The sequence below is a fragment of the Pelobates fuscus genome, chromosome 1 (assembly GCF_036172605.1).
Source record: "Pelobates fuscus isolate aPelFus1 chromosome 1, aPelFus1.pri, whole genome shotgun sequence".
Classification (NCBI taxonomy): Eukaryota; Metazoa; Chordata; class Amphibia; order Anura; family Pelobatidae; genus Pelobates; species Pelobates fuscus.
This window is the reverse complement of record NC_086317.1, coordinates 241,465,793-241,487,753: the sequence shown is the minus strand read 5'-3', so window position 1 is coordinate 241,487,753 and position 21,961 is coordinate 241,465,793. Positions and strand designations below refer to the sequence as shown.

At 42.8% G+C, this 21,961-nt stretch overlaps 2 protein-coding genes across 4 annotated transcripts in view; one reads left to right on the top strand and one right to left on the bottom strand.

The window, feature by feature from the left end:
* The window catches only part of BSDC1 (BSD domain containing 1), a 427,812-nt gene that overhangs the window by 385,683 nt on the left and 20,168 nt on the right, over positions 1-21,961 (bottom strand). For 2 of the 3 annotated variants that reach the window (XM_063456035.1, XM_063456021.1), the window contains exon 11: positions 17,798-19,426. In XM_063456035.1, coding sequence (XP_063312105.1) covers positions 19,394-19,426 — 33 coding nt within the window. In that variant the 3' untranslated portion in view covers positions 17,798-19,393. Of the gene's footprint in view, positions 1-17,797; positions 19,427-21,961 lie in introns of those variants that run through there. The other variant, XR_010090909.1, reaches the window with a different exon arrangement.
* Positions 3,103-17,105, top strand: TSSK3 (testis specific serine kinase 3). Its single transcript, XM_063444538.1, has 2 exons — positions 3,103-3,356; positions 16,349-17,105. Exons 1-2 carry the CDS (start codon positions 3,203-3,205, stop codon positions 17,011-17,013), a joined length of 819 nt encoding a protein of 272 aa, XP_063300608.1. The 5' UTR covers positions 3,103-3,202; the 3' UTR covers positions 17,014-17,105.

The window sequence follows — 21,961 nt, the reverse complement described above, 5'->3', positions numbered from 1 at the left end:
GTAGACACTAAATGACTCCTGGAAATGGCCTTGGTAGGCCCACCCAGACTACTTAGAGATATAGGTGTCCATCAAGACAAAGTGTGTACAAACAGATATAGAGGAGTGCAATAATAATATAAATGAAAATAGTATACTTATTCACATTTGGTCATCATTTGAATTTTACCTACATAAAAGAGTGAAAACATAGCATAATACTGTTTGACCAAATAATATCAAAAAAGGTGTAATTTTTCCACTCACACTTTGCAGAGCCACGTGTAGTAGGCTCTGACTATTCTGGTTCTTAAAGAAAATCCCTCTCTTATTGTCTCCACTCCTCCGGATGACTCCACTGGTGCCAGGAAACAGCAGATACAAATAACGCCAGGAAAGTGGGGATATTTTGAAAGATTTAATAATATACACAATAAAATAAAAACAGGGATATAAAGTGCATAAGAGGGAAAAAAAACAAAGCAGCACTGACGCGTTTCGACTGTTTAAAGTCTTTCTCAAAGTGCATAAACCATTAGTGACACTTCCTTGTATATATACCAGTCCAATCTTCAAATTCGGCGCCTAATTTTTCACCTCCGTTCCGGTCCTCCACTTCCTACTTCCGCTGGACGGCGTTTCTTATCTCCGCCCACTTTTGCTTCCATTTGCGTCTGACGTCAGACACATTCTTCCGATACTCGAAGTGATGTGTGAGGTATTACCGAAGTCACAATCGCCATATTGAAGAGTCTCTGGTTAAACATAACATATATGGGACTATGCTGGCATATTTCATCATATATTAAAAAAGATTAAACATATGTTTATACTTTAAAATTACACATCATCTACACATAACATATATGGAACTATCCTGGCATATTTCATCATATATTACAAAAAGATTAGACATATCTTTATACTTTAGGACTATACATCATCATTTCATATATTAACATATACTTTTATTAAAAATACCAATAGTTAAATAGAAGGGAAAAGATCTGGAAAAAGTGATATGTGAATAATAATACTGGCAAGTGTGCAATCCCTATGATGTATTTATAACGTTCCTGCAAATCCCTTTTTCTATCTGTACCCTGGCGCGCAGGCGCCTCACCTTTGAACATGAAAAACAATAAAAATTACCAATTGGAAAAAATAAATGCTAGGGTCATGGGCACATCTAGCCTGCAAGGCCCAAGTAAAATCAATAGGTCAACTTTGTGCAGTGTATTTGACCAATCTGAAGAGATGGTATGATGGGACCAGATCTTGATCTTTGTAGAATAATTTTGTTCCTAATGGAATTTTAGATCTTTAGTGAGGAACATCCCCAAATACTTCAGTTTTTGAAATAACAAGGAAGCGTGTATATTTTGGTAATGTTATTCAGGAATCAAATGGAAATATGCATGTAAAAGGCCGGGGAATTAGCAAAATTGGTGTTGTAACCATACATCTCAAACATTTTGTAATGGCATAAACAAACTAGACATCATCTGCAATTCTGAATTCCAAGACCAGGCTGCCCTAATATTAATTAGTAAGGGAGCCAAAGACAAATAGTAGTGGGGAAAGGGGACAGCCTTGTTTGATACTATTGTGTTTCTCAAAAGGCATTGGGGCCACACCTTGTATGAACATGTGTTGAGGGGGCAATGTAAAGATCTTCAATAGTGTTAAGAAATGTTCCCAGGAACCACAATGTGCACAGTAATGAAAGGAGGTATAGAGGAGAAGCTTACCTAAGCACATTCTTCAATGTCTAGAGAAAGACGTAAAGATTCTGGCTCTTATTTGTGAGGAGAAGCTAATTTAATTAATGACACCATGAAAGTGGCTTTGTGTGCTGCCCATAGGGCATATAATGAGGCTAAACTATTTTCTGTGAAAGAGTTCTTTTGATATTTGCACAACATGAGGGTAATTAAGCTGAACTCCTATACCATACTAGAATCCTTTCAAAGTTGAAAGGTATGTAAGTGAATGCTTGGAATTGGCCCTTAACTAAGTGACCTATTTTAATTTCAACAGTTTAAAAAACAAATAAGTGAAGAGTTTAAATATATTAAGAGGAATATTATAACTAATTTACCAATAAGGTTGGCAGCTTAGCAGTTAATGAAACAGAGCAGGTGGGACAATGTGAGTTTCATTGGCAAACAAGACTGGCATCCTCAATCAATCTCTCATATATATATGTATATATATATATGTGTGTGTTAACCCTTGTGTACACAAATACATTTAAATAGTGTTTGCACATTTAAAAAAAAAAACTAAAGTCTAGAAAATGTGATTTTGATAAGTCTATACCCGTTGTTTTTGTTTATGTCTAGTACTAAATGTCCAAGTACTCTTGTTTTGTTCAGCAATACATTACAAACATTAAGAATAAAAAAAAAGGAAATTATTATAACTACTCCATTAGTTTGCATATTTTGTAACCAAATGAAGGCATCTATTATTGTTTTAACATATCAGGAGTCTCAAAATGACCATGAACTTCTCAGCTTTTATAGGGGCCTATTGTCACAGCACAAAATGGGCATTTACTGATATTTACTGATATACTATACAATATCATCTGTATAACGTAATACCTCACGGATTTATTGTCACATTAAAATGGGATTAGGATTATAAAAAATACGTTATGGGTTTACCAAATCATTGGTTCCCAACTCAAGACAAACCTATGGCTCAGGTTTAAAAAAAAAAAGAAATGCCCAATTCTGGAATGCTAGTGTGACTTGAGAACTCGACTGGAAAGCACTGCAATAAATGGCCAATGCAACTATCCAGGTTATTCTCTAAAGTGAGGATTCAAAGCGGATTACACGGTTAAGGCCACAGTATCTAAACTAAAGCATAAGAGAATTTACATTTCAACTACTTTTAAATTAAATGTGAGATTCCCTTTGAATTCTCAGGTGAATAACCCTGTATGTGTAATTCACATGTTGCTTGTTCTTATGCTACTTTCAGTAATTGGGTAACCCCTTTAGGTATGGTGTAGTGACATCAATCTATAAATGCTACCTCAGGTTGCATCACAAAGGTCAGTCATGAAAGCTTCAGGTGCTGCCCCTTAACCCCTCACTCTGAGTACCACACGCGACATACAGTTTAGTGCAGACTCGCTGAGATCTACAAATGTGAAAGTATACAAACACCTGTGCAAACTAGAAATGACACGGTCAGCTTGTAGCATAGGATGGAAGAGGAGAAGAATTTTCTGTTGTTTAATGGTTACCAACTAGGTAAAAAGATTGGGGAAGGGTCGTACTCCATTGTTAAAAAGGCATACAGCTTAAAGTTGGGAAGGAAAGTGGCCATTAAAATCATTGACAAGATGGAAGGACCAAAAGGTGAGTGCTTATTATAAATCAGCCAAGAACACGTTTGTTGATGCAGAGAAAATGTGTATTGATAAGTAATTAGATATATCATATAATGGTAGAGGCGAGGGAGCTGCGTATTTATGAGAATTTGGCATCAAAACATTTTCTTTTTATTGCATGTTAAAATGGCAATCACTACACACGTGGCAGACTCTTACAACAGGTGTCACTACACAGAAGCAGGGCCAGACTGAGGATACGAAGCAACACTGGAAAAAAAAAAATCTATGCCAGCCTGATAAGTCATTGTGTACACACACACAAATATCTATCTATCTATATATATATATATATATATATATATATATATATATATAAACAAATGGAAGCTTGGCACTCTCCTCCAAAAATAATTAATTATATCACATGTGCCTGGGTGCAAATTGCTGGCGTCAGATATATATATATACTCATAAATGAAAAAAATCAAAATGCACTCACAGGTCTTCAAATTAGTGGACAAATTGGTGCTTTATTTGGTCATCAAAAAAGTGTACAAAAATCAATCGACGTTTCGACCCTGCCGGGTCTTTTTCAAGATCTTGAAAAAGACCCGGCAGGGTCGAAACGTCGATTGATTTTTGTACACTTTTTTGATGACCAAATAAAGCACCAATTTGTCCACTAATTTGAAGACCTGTGAGTGCATTTTGATTTGATTTTTTTCATTTATGAGTATATATATATATATATATATTATTGGTATATTTATTTTCCTAATTCAAAATATTAGTCCTTTCAGGGTAATTAAATTATACAGTAAAACATACTCACATGCAGACACAGACAATCTTATTGATGCACACAAATAGGCTCATTGACAGACAATCTCAATGACACACACAGACAAGGTTACTGGTACACACACAAATTTAGTACAGACAAACTGATACACACACACGCTCACTACAGACAAACTCACTGATGCGCACACACTCTCCCTACAGACAAGCCCATTGACACACACGCTCCCTACAGAAGAGTTCACTGACACACAGATTCACTACAGACATGCTCACTGACACACATATGGTCACTACAGACAAGCTCACGACAACACACATGCTTACTACAGACAAGCTCACTGCACACACATGCTCACCACAGACAAGCTCAGACACACCCATGCTCCCTAAAGACAAGCTCACTAACACACATACAAGCTCACTCACTAGCAGGCGCACACACACACAAACACAAACTTACTAGCAGGCGCACACACACAGAAGCTCCCTCACTAGCAGATGCGCTCACACACACACACACACACAGAAGCTCACTCACTCACTAGCAGGCAGACAGACATCCACACAAACACAGAGGCAGGCATTCTCACACACACACACACAGAGGCAGACAGTCACAAACACAGAGGCAGACAGCCACACACACAGAGACAGGAAGACAGCCACACACACACACAGAGACAGGAAGACAGCCACACACAGAAAGCCACACAGAGATGGTCTCACACACACAGGCAGACAGTAAGTCACACACACAGGCAGGCAGTTACACACACACAGGCAGGCAGTCACACACATACAAACACACACACACAGGCAGACAGTCACACGCAGACACACTGACCTGTTTCTTACCTCCACATCCCTTGGAGCTCCTGGAGACTGGTTGTTGGGGAAGCAGGGACTCCTTCCTGCTTCCCATGCTGCAGTTACCATGGCCCCCGGCAAACAGTAAGCTCCGCTCCCACCTCACGCTAAGTTCCCCCCTGCCACAATATATATATATATATATATATATATATATTTTTTTTTTTTTTTTAAATCCCGGCCGGCCATGTGTGAGCTGTGCCGGCCGCCTGGCGCCCCCAGCTTGCATGGGGCCGCAGGTCGAACATGGCCGGCCGGGATTACAGGAGCCTGACCAGTCATAAATAGGGCTGTCAGCCCAGCCCCAGGTGCCGCGGCCCACCGGGAAATTTCCCGGTATCCCGGTGGGCCAGTCCGGCCCTACATAGAAGTGTAAAGTTACATTTAATCATTTTGTCTCCACAACATAAATGTCCAGGTTGCTTAGAGACTATGTATGGTAGGCAATATTTCGCATAAATAACTTAGACCACACAATAAACACAGACAGTTTATTTTTTTTCAATAGGCTAGGCTGTTGTGTTTATTTAAAGCTTGAAAGGGGGCATACCACCATGACTTTATAAAGTTTATGTGAATATGTTACCGTTTTCCCTTTGCTTCCAAAACTTTAAATTTTCACCATCACTTAATTGCCAGTCAGTCATAGCTAACCTGACCGCCTTTTAAACACCACCATTTAACACATATCCTTCCTCAGAACTTGAACCTGAGGATGACTTTGCCCCGTTTTTTTTTTTTATTTGTATTTTATTCAATTTAGAATAACATATACATCTTTTCCATTATAGTCGATTAAGTATAAAGTGTGTACATATTGATGTCATAATGGGTATGTTAACGGTAATGGGTAAAACAATAGGGATCTGTGGCCAGATGTTGGTCAGTCTTTGTTGACTTTATGTTGATACTAGGTGGCATAGTCCCGTGGACCATTGTGTCATAGTGTGTCATAAAGGGGTCTTTTTACTCCTTCTGCCTCTGTGTGGCCTCCACTACTTATCGGGTCTAGATCTAGCAGCCTTGGGAAGTGGAGTCAGCCTCTTTATTGTGTTGCTGGATGGCGTACTTTGCAGTTTTTTGTTGATACGCTCCGGTTGCCCCTGATTCTTGGTAGGAGGTGGTGTCCCTTGCTGTGACATGTGTGTCAAGCCAGTCTTTTGTAGGAAGGTCTCCAGATCATCCTCTGAAGTAAGCATCCTCCCTCAATTTCTGTGAGGAGGGACCCCTCTGTGCCCCAGCGGTACCCGATATTGGCGTCTCTTAGTTTCCTGGCTATAGGTGCCAGTTGTCTTTTCTCCACGAGTACGGAGAATGGTGTGTCTGGTTATATAGCTACCCTGTGGCCCTCGATTGATACTGTTCCCAGTTCTCTGGATTTAGTCATTATGGCAGATCTCGCGGAGATGTCCCGGGTCAGCACAATAACATCTCTGGGTGCTGCGATGGGTGCTGCGATGGGTGCTGCGATGGGTGCTGCAGCAGACTTCCGTACTCTAAACGCCGAAGTGATCTGAGGTAAGTCAGGTGCGTCTGTAATATCCATGGCTGTCAGGAGTGTCAGGGTGTGAGCATAGGGTAGGAGCTGTGTGTTATCGACCTCTTCTGGGATGCCTCCGAGGCGTACGTTTTTTCGCCTGTGTCTGACCTCCATTGTGGTAATTGTGCATCTAATTTGTTTTACCTGTGAGGTAAGGTCTTGTATATCTCGGCTTGAGGTCTGGAGTTTTTCATCTCTGGAGGTTTCTCTTGTTTCTAGGCTGTTGATTTTTTGTCGTACCTCCACCTCTTTCTGCACTTTCTGCAGGTCGTCCCTCCAGATCTGTCTCATCTCCATCAGGAGCCTTTTTATGTCGCCTTTTGTGGCAGGTGCTTCGTCTTCCTCAGACTCCGTGGTGTAGGATCGAGGAGAGGGCAGTGAGTCTTCCTCTTCCTGGGAGGCTTCAGATGCCTCGGGTGTGCCCCGGGCCTCAGGCGCCATCTTAGGTCTCTGTGTGGTCGCAGGCCTCTCGAAAGCTAGTCTGATATCTGGCTGTTGGGGCTTGGTCGGACCTTGGTGCCTCTTGTTTTTCTTCCCCATTCTCTCTGCTTGGGGGTGTCTGTCTCTCGGGTGGAATTTCCACGATTTTGTGGCGTTTTCCGTGTTTTTGCTCTGGGTCTGAGTGGAGCTCCATGGGAAGACGTCCGCTCAGTTTCGCTGTTGGCCCGCCCCCCGCCCCAAGCTTTCTAACACCACAACATTAATTATAAAGAAAGTTAGCAAATAGGGAGAAAATTAGCAAATAGGGGAGGGAGGGCGGGGGTCCGTCTGTGCTACTCCTGTCCTGCAAACCGCTGACAGGGATTGAGCTTGCACTGCCACCTTTTATTCTTACCTGGCTTCCCACGCTTTGTGTCACTATATCTGCCCAGCTACTTGTCCCACTCTGCCCAACAACCTAACCAGGGGTCATGAACTCTCTCTGAACTTTCCTTAACTGTACCAACAGGATATAACCCCATGGCCGCCATCAGGGTATGACAACCATGACAATTGTCACGGCCCGACGATCCTGGGGGGCCCGGCCCGTGGCCGGATTGCTAGAGCGGGCAGAGACTCGAGATGACAGACTGATTTGTCGGGCGTGCCCGACAGTAGGGGGGACCCAGCGGCTTGACCTCTGTGCCGCTGGATGGGTCAGGCCGCCGGGAGAGAGCTGTGCACTGCAGTGCACAAATCCCTGTGACTCCTGTCTGCAGCTCCACCTCCATGGGTACAGAGCTGCAGACCATGATTGTCAGCGAGCTTAGCCACGGGTTACCACGGCAACGCTCTGAGACTTCCAGTGTCAAAGCTCGCAAGACAATCTCCACATGGTCTGCCGCTCTGCACCCGTGGAGGCGGAGCTGCAGACAGGAGCGCAAGGGGCCAATGCCACTGGACCACCAGAGTGCAGTAAGGAAGAGACCACTGGATCAACAGGGACAGGGAGTCAGGACTTCGCTCAAGAGGTAAGTTAATGGCTCACTGCCACCCTCCACTAACTGCCACCCTCCCTCCACTCACTGCCACCCTCCCTTCCCCCCACTCACTGCCACCCTCCCCTCCACCACTCACTGCCACCCTCCCCTCCCCCACTCACTGCCACCCTCCCCCCATCATTGCCACCCTCACCTCCCTCCACTCACTGCCACCCTCAACTCCCCCCAATCACTGCCACCCTCCCCTCCCCCACTCACTGCCACCACCCCTCCCCCCACTCACTGCCACCCTCCCCTCCCCCACTCACTGCCACCCTCAACTCCCCCCACTCACTGCCACCCTCCCCCCTACTCACTGCCACCCTCAACTCCCCCCAATCACTGCCACCCTCCCCTCCCCCACTCACTGCCACCCTCACCTCCCTCCACTCACTGCCAACCTCACCTCCCCCCACTCACTGCCACCCTCACCTCCCTCCACTCACTGCCAACCTCACCTCCCCCCACTCACTGCCACCCTCACCTCCCTCCACTCACTGCCACCCTCACCTCCCCCCACTCACTGCCACCCTCCCCTCCCCCATTCACTACCACCATAACTTGATAACGGTAACATATTCACATAACTTTCACCATCACTTAATTGCCAGTCAGTCATTGCTAACCTGATGGCCTTTTATATACAACCATTTAACACATATCCTTCCTCAGAACTTGAACCTGAGGATATCTTTGCCCCACAACCTCAGCTGAGGTAGAACTACCCCAGCTGAGGCCACCCACAGCCAAGGCCCTGATTAAAAATATCCAGACCGATATTTGACAAATTAACCTGGTCTTTACTAAACAGGCCCCGTTCATTCTGATCCAATTCTAAATGCCTTAATGAAAACCCGCCCATGGCAAAAATCTTGACATTACCAAATTCAACTTTCTACGCACTCTCTCCAGCGCTTTTACCTCTCGGTTCACTAACCATCGCCAGCGCTGGACCATCTCTGACCAAACTAGAATGGTGTAAGGAAATAACTTTCTCAATTCCAAACAAACATTTCTAACCTTACGTAATAACTGCACGGATTTAACACCTACATCATTACCCCCCATATGAATTATTAAAATATCGGGAGCAGGCCAAGTCGATACACACTCTAATATGAGCTGGTGAATTCGCAGACCATCTACACATTTCCAATATATTGCAACGTTATCACGATTGAAGTCCAAATTCAGTTCATAAATTCTTGCTCCTGCCCTTAGCATGGTCCGTTTTACAAATGAATGACCTACAACCAAAACATTTGTTACGATACCTGAAGAAAATATTAAAGGAGTGAAAGGAGGAAAACAAACATTACATCATGTCATTTCACACAAATAACTTAAAACAGTTTGACTCCCACCTCCCAATCTTTTTAATAGCATCTGCTCCAAAATCTAATTTCCCCGCTTCAGTTGCTGCCCCAATTCTGAAGGAATAGTAGTAAATTTGCCTTTATAACGAAGTCTTTCGAAACATAACTGTGTTAGAGGAGAGCCTGAGACATGCACCAGCAGAGGACCACTGGGCGGACAGCTAAATAAGCACGCAATGTCTCCACTGGGCAAACTCTACCTTCCTTGATACTTCACAAATTAATCCATTTGCCTTTACCCATTTGATCGTTTAAAAAAAAAACAAAAAAAACAAAAAAATTTTTTTGCAGTGCATGAGGAAAAAAAAAAAGAAGTGTGCATGGGGTGCCCCAACGGCAATCCTCATGCTTGTCAAACATTTGTTACAACGGGGTATATGTTAGTACTTGCACAATTTTATATTAATTGAGTAATCCAGTAATATTGAGTACAGGTACAGCGTGAAAAGAGTTGAAGCAGATAAACAAAAGTTGTGTACAATAACTTTAAACCTGAGTAACTCCTAAGCGAGTCAGCCACTTTGTCAAGGAAATGCTCATTATTCAAGCAAGGTGTGTCTGAGCAGTATATGTTTAATCACAAGTTATCATGCTAAATGTCCTCGGGTGTGCGACAAAGCTGGTGCTGGCTATGAACTGAGTATTGCAGACTAGGTGCGTGCGGGTGCATGCTGCTATATATATGTCATCGTAAGGCGATAAGCTTAAAAAAAACACAGTCTTCACCCCCAGCATATGCTAGTGTAGATCCCGAGCCGGGCCCCGTGTCCCCAATATCAGCATGGCAGTGGGTGCATCAGGTGTGTATGTGTCTAGCTGGGCTGGTATGTGTCTATGCTAGGTGTATGCTTCGTGTGTGCGTTTGCACTGTGACCCTATGTCTCTGCTAACATACAAATCATGCATTGGCTTGCTGCCAATTCAGTGCCCATCCTTATGCAAACATTTAAACATATACGCTATATTGTGCGGGCACGGAGGATACTCAAGTCACCACGTCACAGGTAGCGCTCTCCGTGTGGCAACACGTGCAGGAGTGGAAAGACAGACATATCTACCGGTGAATCCCTTATAATCACATTCCTAAACGGTAAACCTGACAGTCTGAATCTACTGAAAGAAACCAACCCACTGATCCTAAATGCGGCAAAAAAAGCTAAAGAAAAGACTGCTGAAAACAAATATACTTTGAATTGTGAATAACAAACAGTGTTTAAAACATCAAGCAAATCTAACACTGAATAAGATATGGGACGCCCAACATCAGCAACTCGAACCCCTTTAAACTAACTGTTTAATCACAAATGCATTCACTACTACTGGCTTACCTAAAAGACGCAAAAAATATGTTAACACCTGCTAAGCGCCTGGAGATGGCATTTATTGATATACCATTATTAATACATTGAACCACAAAAGAGAAGGCAGCTTCTATATTACCAGCTACTGGATCAACCCGGATTAGTTCATGGAATTTATACCATTCATTCCATGCTGACACATATGCACTCCAAGTGCCCTGTGCAAGTGCTTTCATGAGAAATTGCCCGGCTCTTCCTAGATTAATTACCAAATGCATTTTGGCAAATCCACGCTCTTTTCCTCTGCGTCCGGCACTAAACTCCTTAAAGCGCTGAGCTGAAAACGAGAAATAGCATCAGCTATTTTATGCTCAATACCCGGAATATGCATAGCCTTCACCCAAATATGTTTTAAACATAACAATACTAGATTACACCTCAAATTAATAACCAAACAACATTTAGAATGCATGGAATTAATAACCTGTACCACCGACTTTTTATCAAAGTGGAGCACATTCTGTTATTTTTGCAGTTCCTCACCCTATACCAAAATTGCTGGTACAATTGGTAACAATTCCAGCAGAGTTCAATTCTTGGTTAACCCTTGCTCCACCCATTCATCTGGCCACTGCGCAAAGGTCCATTTTTTGTTCCAGAATATGCCAAAACCAACTGACCCTGCGGCATCCACAAATAATTCTAAAGCTTCATTATCCTGAAATTCCGTTTGCAAGAATGAACAGCCATTGTATTCTTGTAGGAATTGATCCCAACCTTTCAAATCTTTTAAAATTTCTGCAGAAATCCTTCTGTAACAGTGAACCGATTTCTTTTTTACATAATTCAAAGCCATCCGCCTAAAAAAATTCCCATAGGCATAATACGACCTGCAAATGCTAATAGGCCTAATAACGTCTGAAACTGCTTTACTGTTGCTTTTTTGCTTGCTAAAAAGAAACTGATTTTTTCTTTGAGCTTAGAAATCTTTTCTGCTGGCAGTTTACATTCAAAGGCAACCGAGTCAATTGTTATCCCTAAGAATTGAAGACATGTCACTGGCCCCACTGTCTTCTCCACTGCTAACGCAATACCAATCCATTCGGCTAAACTACAGAAAAAAATCTAACATAACACATTCTGAACTGGAACTAGGACCAATTAACTAAAATCATCCCGATAATGTACAATAGAATACAGTGGGACCTCGGTTTACAAATGAAAATCCATTGAAAATAATGCCTCGGTTTACAATTTTTTTCCGCAATACAAAGTTTCCCCAGGATGCATTGCACCTGGGAGGTTTATAGCACCGCCCCCTGCATGCTGGAGCCTGTGGGTAGCATGTGTCGTTGAGTGTGGAGGTGTTGGGGCGGCTTTTGCATCGAGTTTTGGAGCCATTCTGGAAATTTGCAGTGGTTTTTGGGACTTTTTGGTGCAATTCTCAAGCTGTGGAAAGGTAGGTGTCAAGGTGAATAATGAGGAGGGGAGTCAGATGAATAGATGGAGTGGAATGAGTCGCAGGGGGTAGAGAGACAGCTCCTTGAGAACTACTGACCTCTGCCTCTGGTTGAAGACACGCCGTTCTAGTGAGGATAGTTTGCAAGGCTTGGGCAAACTGATCCCTTCAATGGTCTCTATTCTATTTTCATATGCTGCCATTTGTTGTCCCAGGTTTGCAGGGTCCATGGCCCTGTCGTAATGTCAAGGTGAATACTCCCCAACACACAAGCCAGAGAACAAAAAAGGCGAACACAGTTAGACGTATTACCGGACCTTAAAGTGGCCGGACTTAACGTAGGAACGAGAGATAAGAATAGTCAAACACGCCAAGGTCAGGAATACAGAGATACGGGAAAGCGAATAGACAGAGCCAAGGTCAGGGAGCCAGAAATGAGAATAACCGAATAACAAGCCGAAGTCAGAAACCAAAGAAAAATACAACTACTCAGAACGCACTCTCGGGCTATAATAAACCACGACAGGGCAAGGTAGTGATGTCAGAAGGAGGTTAATATAGGGCAAGGTGAATAGGGATAGGCAGGGACAGAATTGAGGGAGGCTATAAATAGATAGTAGCAATAGGCTACTATCTCTTTAAAATATGATGTCACGTCACCCCTGCCGGCTACCTTGTGCGCGCGCACGTCCTCGGACGCTCTCCCAGATGCACGCCCAACGCCCGCCAGCAATCCACACCGCCCAATGGGCGGCGGGACCGGGACGGCGCGGGACACAAGGTATGACAGTAGGGAGCGGAGCTTCATCATTTGCATGCCTTTTATTGTGTGTTCTGCATTGTGGGTTGGTTTCCATGCCAGCTCATTTTGACTTTTTTTCTGACCTCCAGAACGGATTAATTGGTTTTCAATGCATTCCTATGGGAAACCACGTTTTGGTTTACACATTTTTTGCAATAAGAAACATCCCGGAGAAAGCATTAAATTCGTAAACCGAGGTCCCACTGTATAAACTGGTCTCAACATTAGCAACCCATTCCAAAAATGAAGAAAAGGCTTCAAAATAAAAACAGGAAACGGAGCAACCCATTGGTAAACATTTATCTAAATAAAACTTGTCAAGGGATGAAAAACCCAACGAGTTAAAACCTTCCGGATGCACTGGCTGACTCAATGTCCACCTTAGCCATCAGTGCACCCGGTCCAAATTCACGTACCCATCTGAGTGCATCAAAATATGCATAGGACACTGAACAAGTATCCTTGTCAAATTCATCATTTAATGACGCACCAGAAGGGTAAGATAAATGGTGAATTAGCCAGAAACGACCCTGGCTCTTTCTTAGGAATTAAACCTAAAGGAGAAAGGAGAAAATTAGCAAAAGGAGGGCGGTCAAAGGGACCCGCTATTCTACCTAATTTCAACTCCTTTTGCAATTTCCTGATGACTGCTTCAACATCCTGCAAAACAGATTTTAAATTATTAACAAATGAACAACCGGAACCGGAAAACATTGGAATCTTAAAACCTTCAGCAAAGCCTTGAAGCAATAACTTTGCTCTCTCCCTGTTTGGGTACACCTGAAGATAAGGACAAAGCCTTTCCAGCTGCAGTGGCGTCTATGCCTTTTTGAAAATGGTATTTTCCCTGACTGGATCCTGCTGCAATTCTTTTAAAGCAGCGAAATGGTGAATGATCTCCATCGCAGTATGAGTACACATGCTTAAACCTACACATATTGGGCTATTTACAATGCCCTTCATTAAATGTCCAACATAGGCCTTTTTCATCGCTCCTACTATGCAAGAAGTGCCGACATTAAGCAGCATTGTCATGCCGAACTTACCTTTCCTCCATCTCTTCCTCTTCTTCCCCTCTCTCAGGATATGTTCTTCTTTTCTTCCAGTCTTCTTTAGTTTTCTTTAAAATCATAAGACAGTCTTTGCCTTATGGAGGTTTCCTCCGCTTGACCAGTGGAGGAGCAAAGTGTGCTTCATTTCCGCTGGTCAGAGCAATTTTCCCACAATTCTCACCTTTCCTCCCTGTTCCACTATGCTTCCTGTCAGTATTGCCGAACGTCCTGTCACTTAGGATGCAATTTGGCAGTTTTGCCGGCGTTCTGTCTAACAGAATGAGAACAGTTTCTCAATTCGTGTTAGGATGCAATTCGGGACTCTGTTCGGATCGCAATTTCATTCGAATGAATGAAACTTCGATCCTATTCGTACTGTGGCTGCATCTTGCAGCCGCTTAGTAGATAACTCCCTAATTCCCACGGTATCAGAGAGTTATCTACTAAAAGTAAAGATTACTTAGTATTAGTAAATTCAGCCACTACTCGCCTGTGGCTGCTCACTGTTAAAAAACACTAACTGCGCCCCCCCCCCTCCTAAATAACAATTGGGGGGGGGCGGACCTACTGTCCTCCCCCCTGAGTGGTGGGGGGGGCCTACTGTCCTCCCCCCTGGCCCCTACCCTTGAGCGGTGGGGGGGACCTACTGTCCTCACCCCCTGCCCCCCCCCCGAGTGGTCGGCGGGGTCCCTAGAAAACAATAAGGGGGGGGGGGGGAAACCTACTGTCCTCCCCCCGGCCCTCACCCCTGAGCGGGTTTTTTCTTTTTCGTCTGGATTTTTTTTTTGCCCTCTGGTTTTTTATTTTAAGTTCGACGGGTATGATGGCTTTTTATTTGGCCTTTTTTGTGGCTTAAGATTTTATAAAAAAGACGTCAAATGTTAAGTTTAACTTTTGTTTACAGGTTAGTTTTTTTTTATTCCCCCCTCACTATTTTTAGGGTGGGGGGGGGGTAAGTAGGGGATAGTTTTATTTGGATGGGGAGGGTGACTAGGGGCTTGGGACCCCTAGTCACCTTGATTTAAGGGGGGGGGGTGAATTTTTATTTAGGGGTGGGGGCCAGGGGGAGGCCAGTAGGTCCCCCCCTTATTGTTTTTTAGGGCCCCTTAGGGGGGGGGGGGAAACAGTAGGTGTGGAGTGTGTGTGGAGTATGATGCATGTGATTGTTACAATGTCTTTGTGTGAGCGATGCAATGTGTGTTGGGGGTTAGTATGTGGGTGGGATGGGGGGGCAGATGGGAGCAAAGCAAATTTATTTGTCAATTTAAAAGAATAAATGGGATATCCCCTTCCCTTCTTACCTTTGCCAGGAAGGGGGGCATTTCTTAAAAGCCCTGGTGGTCCAGTGATGAGTGAACTCTAGCCCGCAGCTTCTAGGGCTAGAGTTCACTCTAACGAGATAGTGTTGCCATGGTAACTGCGGCAATGTTCCAACCTTGTGAGAGGATCCCAACGGAGCTGCAGGTTACAGCTCCCAGGTCCTCCTCCTCTGCCTGATTGAAGTGCTGGGGGATCTTTGATCTTCCCACCAGCCCGGCACACAGCAATGTGGCATTTAGGATAGCACTCGCTTTGCATGGGCCGGCAGGGAGAATCTCTTATCTCCCATGTCAGCCTCGGCCCTTGGCCATCGTGGCACACTGGGAACTTGCTCGGGGTGCCTGTCGGCCAGTCCGGGACGGTTTGCTTGCAAAATGCTTTTTGCATATATATGCATTCACATTCGTTGTTGGTTTCTGCAAGGCATTGTTTAGTTGATATGAAAATGTTCTTGTTTCACCAATCAAAACAGGATTTATTTATGTATGTGAGTGGCAGATTCCTTTCTAGGAGTTTGTGAATATCTCCTAAATAAGCAGCTTCTATCTATTCCTGTTTAACCCCTTAAGGACACATGACATGTCTGACATGTCATGATTCCCTTTTATTCCAGAAGTTTGGTCCTTAAGGGGTTAAAGGGAACCTTTTCACTTCTAGGAATTTTTAATTGTTATATTTATCCTGTACATTTAACACATATGTAACTGGGTGTTGCCACGTTAACACGCTGTTAGCTATTGTACTGTACGTTAGCAAAGAGAGAAGAGAATTTTTTTTTTGTTGTTGTTTTTTGTCTCTTACCTCATTTGCTGTTTGCCATGCCTTGTGTGAACTGGTTAATTACATAACTTTTTAAATCTTTACTTTCAATTTGAAAGAAAACAGAGCATCAGATGAAGGAGGAAGAAGGAGAAAGAAAACAATTATATGTGATTTCCAATGTTTTTATTCAATGGTGTAAATTTGAGAGAAGTGACAATTCCCCTTTAATAGGAATGTTAGAATAAACACAGCTCCAACCTACCTTTCTCTCCAGATTTCATTCACAGGTTTCTACCTCGAGAGCAGCAAATAGTAGGCCTCCTGCACCACAAGAACATCATTGAAACCTATGAGATACTAGAAGCAAGCAATGGAACAAAGCTTTACATGGTGATGGAGCTGGCAAACGGAGGAGATATCTATGAAGTCATCCATAAAAGCGGTGCAATGTCGGAGGACCAAGCCCGAGTACTCTTCCAGCAGTTAGCGGAAGCTATCCGTTATCTACATAGCATTGGTGTGGCACACCGGGATTTAAAATGTGAGAATGCATTGTTGGATCATGGGGTACTCAAACTGACCGACTTTGGATTTGCCAAACTAGTTCCAACCACCCACAAAGAGCTGTCACAAACATTCTGTGGTAGCACAGCGTATGCAGCACCTGAGATACTACAAGGTAAGCCCTACGACAGTCGAAAGGGAGACATATGGAGTATGGGTGTTGTGCTCTATGTCATGCTCAGTGGAAGTCTACCTTTTCAGGACAGCAACATCCCTAAAATGCTCTTGCATCAGCAGAAAGGTATAACTCTTCCCAGAAATCTTCATGTATCTGAAGAATGCCACGCTTTAATGAAACAACTACTAGAAGCAGATACACAAACAAGACCATACATTAATGAAGTAATTTGCCACCCATGGCTCAAGAACCAGTGACTTATGAAAAAAAAATTTCCATTGTTATTGTTGCCAACTCCCTTGTTTATGGTTTGAAATATAAACTTCCTAATAACATACAATTACAGATAGCAACAAAGTCAATGTTGGTCGTCTTTGAAATGAACATTGGTGGTGGTGGTGGTTGTGAACATTAATCTCCAGGTAATTGAGTTTGCAATTAATATTTCTCTTTCACATTGTATCTTACCTGGGATATTCTATAAACATATTCAGTCATATGATATATATATATATATATATATATATATATATATATATATATATATATATGTATGTATATGTGTGTGTGAAAGCTGCTACAATTTCCTTTATTTTATTCTACTATAAGTGCCTATAATCACAGAATATCCACCCCACTTTGTCATATTATATATAAGTGACTGTACTAGCTAATTAAAACAAAGCCGGTGCATCAGAATGTCTGGCTCCTAAAATCTCCACAAATTTGTCAGACATTGAAAAGCTGTTTAAAAATTTAATGATGGGTACAGCATAAAACAGTCATTTCAAAGGGGAAGTATCAAATAAAATAATACATTTTCTACTGGATGGTAATCACATTATAAGGATATTAATATATTATCTATATAATGCAAACCAAATGGGAATATCCCTCCTGAAATATAACTTATTTAACTGCTCAGTGACAAAAAAAAAAAAAGAGCTAATTTTTAAAATGTACTCAACACAAAATAATATATTTTCAAGATAAACCACATTACTTTTAAATACATGCACAAAACTGCAGAGAAAGTAGATAGTTTTGAAAATGTATTTTATTTGCTGTAAAGGAAATAAACTTTGTTGATGGACTTCTAGGCATTAAATATCATGGTAATTGAGATTAGTGACCCAAATCAAGACACCCACGTACTACACCATGTTTATTATCAGTTAAGTGCATGTTCTTGGGTCTAGAGAAAGATTTAAATTACAAAAGAAAAGCTGTTAGAATTGCCATGAGTGATATATTTTTCCTGTATGAAAGCAGCAATCCTCCTCCACCACTGCCATATAACTTAAAATAGATAATATATATTGCACAAACAACGGACAGGCTAAAAATACAAGGAGTTCATTAGGGAACAAACTGTATGTAACACATTGTCATACTAAAAATCCCCTTTGCAAAGCAAAGTGCTGCAAGTGTTCCAGACTTGCCCACAGTCCATGGGACACTGTGTTCAATTTTTTTTTTTTGCTTGTGTTCAGGCATGACCACATCACTGGTGATTTGATCCACATTCATGTTTTCTTTACACCATCACTGTGTATGCATGCAACTCCAGAGGGGGAGGAGGAGGAAGATAAAGGTCAGGAATTGGCTGGGGAAGAGAGAGGATAAGGTGGATGCTATTCATACATTATTGCTTACATGATTTCTCCTTTGTCATGTATGCAATTTCTGTAAACCAGGCTTCTCCAACTCATTTCCCCCAGATGTTGCTCAACTACAACTCTCGTAGTTATCTGCCTTCTAAGAATTTCAAAACCAATTGAGAGCTGTAGACTAACATTTGGATGACCTGAATTTGACAACCCTGATTTGAAAAGAAAAAAAATTAAGACCACAGTGTCCATAGTTTAAGGCAAGAGAGAAAATTGCATTCACACCCCTCAGGTAAGGGAGCATGCTGCATAGATCTTATTCTACCGAATGTCAAGGCTTCTCCTAGGAATAATGAAAAAGCTGGAAACAATAGAAACAATATTGCCAACTGATCATTGTTCCAAGACATGTATCCAATGTTGTACACAAAGTTCCTTGTTGGTGGCTCTTTGGACACTAAGAATCAGATGATTATTCAATGGTCTACTGACAGAATCGCTTCAGTTACAGCAACATGGAAACAAACATTTATTGAGTCATGTGTCTTTGCAACTCTGAGAAAGACATAGTAAGCTGCAAGGGGAGATGTCATGTACTCCCACCATTTAGAACACAAAGGAGGCAGGTGGTATATCATTACCATCACCTCCTGGCAATTCCTGCTGCACTGGGGGCAGAGAGTACACAAGGATTTATCACACGCAAACCTAAAAATCAATGTGATTAGCGGCTTTCCATTTCACTATCCTAAAACTAACTTAATAAAGCCCCATTAAACATATCAAATTGCAAAGTTCTGGCAAGTAATGGGTTAAGAAACCTGAAAACTGTTACATTTCACTATATTAACCCATACAATGCCAGTGCAGCACGAGAACTGTTCCCATAACCTCCCTGGCTGTATGAAACCATGGAAACTTGTTGTGATGATGCGAGGAATTTATTGTACAGGCCGTAGGAAGAGTTTTGCAAGAATCCAGGTTCTAATGCAGTGTCCTGTGGGAAAGCAGAGGCTGCAGCTCTCTATTACTCCCAGTTCTCCCAATCCTCATCTTCAAGCTGCAATTAAACAAGACAAAAAATGAACTTGTTAACGCAAGATCTTTGATAATGGCTTACCGTTAATTCATAGGTTAACTTCATTTGCCAGAAAGCAAGAGACTGCTAGTTCTTTACATTTCTATAGTTCGACTTAGAATGTATCATACACTCGCCAATCCCCTCTGCAATGTTTAGGATGAGTTTTATATTGCACAACAAGAACTGGGTTGGTTGTTTGTTCACTTATGTCTTAATTCAACGTGCCCATACATATTTATTTATTTTCGTAATATGTTAAGGTAGTTTGACTGAGACATTGTATGCAAATGTGCATCATCTTTAAATAAATCCGCTTTTGTTAATTTTGTAGCTCTATAAGTGCTCTCTTTCATGTGGGAGTACGATTTCATTTTTAAGTTAAGTTTCCCACCTCTATATCTGCACACTATGCTGGCGCGACACATACTATTGGACTAGTATAGAATTATTTTCCAAGCCTGCTTTTTATTCCCAGTCCAGCCTTGTATGTGATGGCTATTAAAGGGACACTATAGGCACCCAAACCATTTAATCTAATTAAAGTTGCCTGGGTGCACTGTCCCTATCCCCTCCTTAGTCCTGCAATGCAAAACATTGAAGGAAACATTTTACAGAAAAAGCAATATTAACATTGCAGTACCAAGAATGCCTACCAGACAGTCACTATAGGCGCTACCTACTGTTTCACGTAAAATATATATATATATATATATATATATAAATAAATATAAATAAGTGGTTCACTGGCTTTGCTCCTCTTCCTGAGTTGTGTTTCAAAGCTGTGGTATACATCAGGTACCTACTCAAAGGAATCCAAGCATAAATTGGAAAAGAGGTAAAAATGTGGATCTTTGTTGAGCTTATTTGCATACGCCTACCCAGAATCCCTTGCAGTAGTGAGAACAGTGGTAAAGTGAGATTTCTGTGGGGAAAAAAGTCTTATGGCTTGACTGGTGTTTGTTTTTGTGTTTAGCAATGTATATATTACACAAGATCCAGCGCACTCACTTATCCACTAAACAGCAATTTCAATGCGGACAGATTTTATTCGTTTTTTTTTTTTTTTATTAAAACACCTAATCTAGGCAAAAACAATGGGGGTTTAGTTACATTATATGACCATACATTGCATAAGCCTGCCACAACGTCAATGTACCCTATCTTTGGCAGGTCCTACTCCAACAGCCTAATGTCTGCTCTTATGAGATTAACCCACTTACTTACTTATGTTCATATAATGTAACTAAACCCCCATTTGCTTAGATTAGGGGTTTAAAAAAAAAAAATAAAAAAAATAAAAACACCTAATAAAATCTGTCAGCATTGACAGCACCCCATTTATGCATGTTCAGGTGAGTGCAGCCCCCTGGTTTGATAGATTGAAATGGGTCACATCAAATTATAGCCACTTTTGTCCTTTAAAAAAGTGTATATAGGGGAGCAGAGCCTGACCGCAGAGCCGAGTGGACGCAGGGTAGAGCTGCTCCGGCTCCTGGTGGCAAATATTCCTGATTAAAAGCCTGAAACAGAACACAAACCCACAAAATGGGCCACCAACCAGGAGCTGAGGACCGGGACTACATGCCGGCAAACATGTGGCACAAACTGCAAGAAACCCGGCAATGTGAACCAAGGCCCATCAGCACGGCTGGCGCAGGGGAGACAAACAAGAACCCTCGTTCCCCTCCCCTATGGACCAGTGGGGGTCATCCCGGTCCCAGGAGGGTACCCTCGGGCGAGGTGGCAGCACTCCGAGACGAGTCTAACCGACCCCAAAATGGCGGCAACCGGCACAGGGACAATCACCGCGATGCGAGAGGCAGACTGCCTGAAGAGAATAGACACCCTATTTGAGGCCTTCTGGCACAAGTTAGAAGAACGACAGGCCGCAGCACAAACCCCGATCGAGCAATTACGGAAGGCGCAGCCTGCTCGCACTCGGTCCAGAGGCACGACAAGCCGAAAAACGCAAGCCAGAAAATGGCGCAAAAGACAGCGCGACACACCATTGATGCACAAACCCGCAAGGAGTCCACGTCTGAAAGCGGCACCAAGCAAGTTGAAGCCCCCAACACCTAAGCCCAAAACAATGTCAGGCACCACAGCCAGGAAGAGCACACAGCCATACCCGCGCAGGACCAGACCGACGCACACGATCAGATCCAGTCGCTATATAGCAGGTCTCCGTGGACACAAACCGGGAAGCCTAACATCAGGACTCTCAGGACCAGGATCGGCGACGGCTGAGTTCCCGTGCGGCTCACAGGTCTGGACAGTAACCCCGGAAGGCATAGGCTGACATGGGGGACACAAGGCTTTTGATCTGCCGCCCACCATGTTTACTTTTAATTTGGGTTTTCCAGCTCTGCTACCCTAAACGAGAGCATGCAGTTGTTAATGTATGTTGCCGATAACCCTAGCATGTGTTCAATGCATAGTTTCCTGTGTAGCATCATACCAACTGTTACTGGTTATGTTTACCACTATTGCTTTATCATCCTGACTATAGGTTCA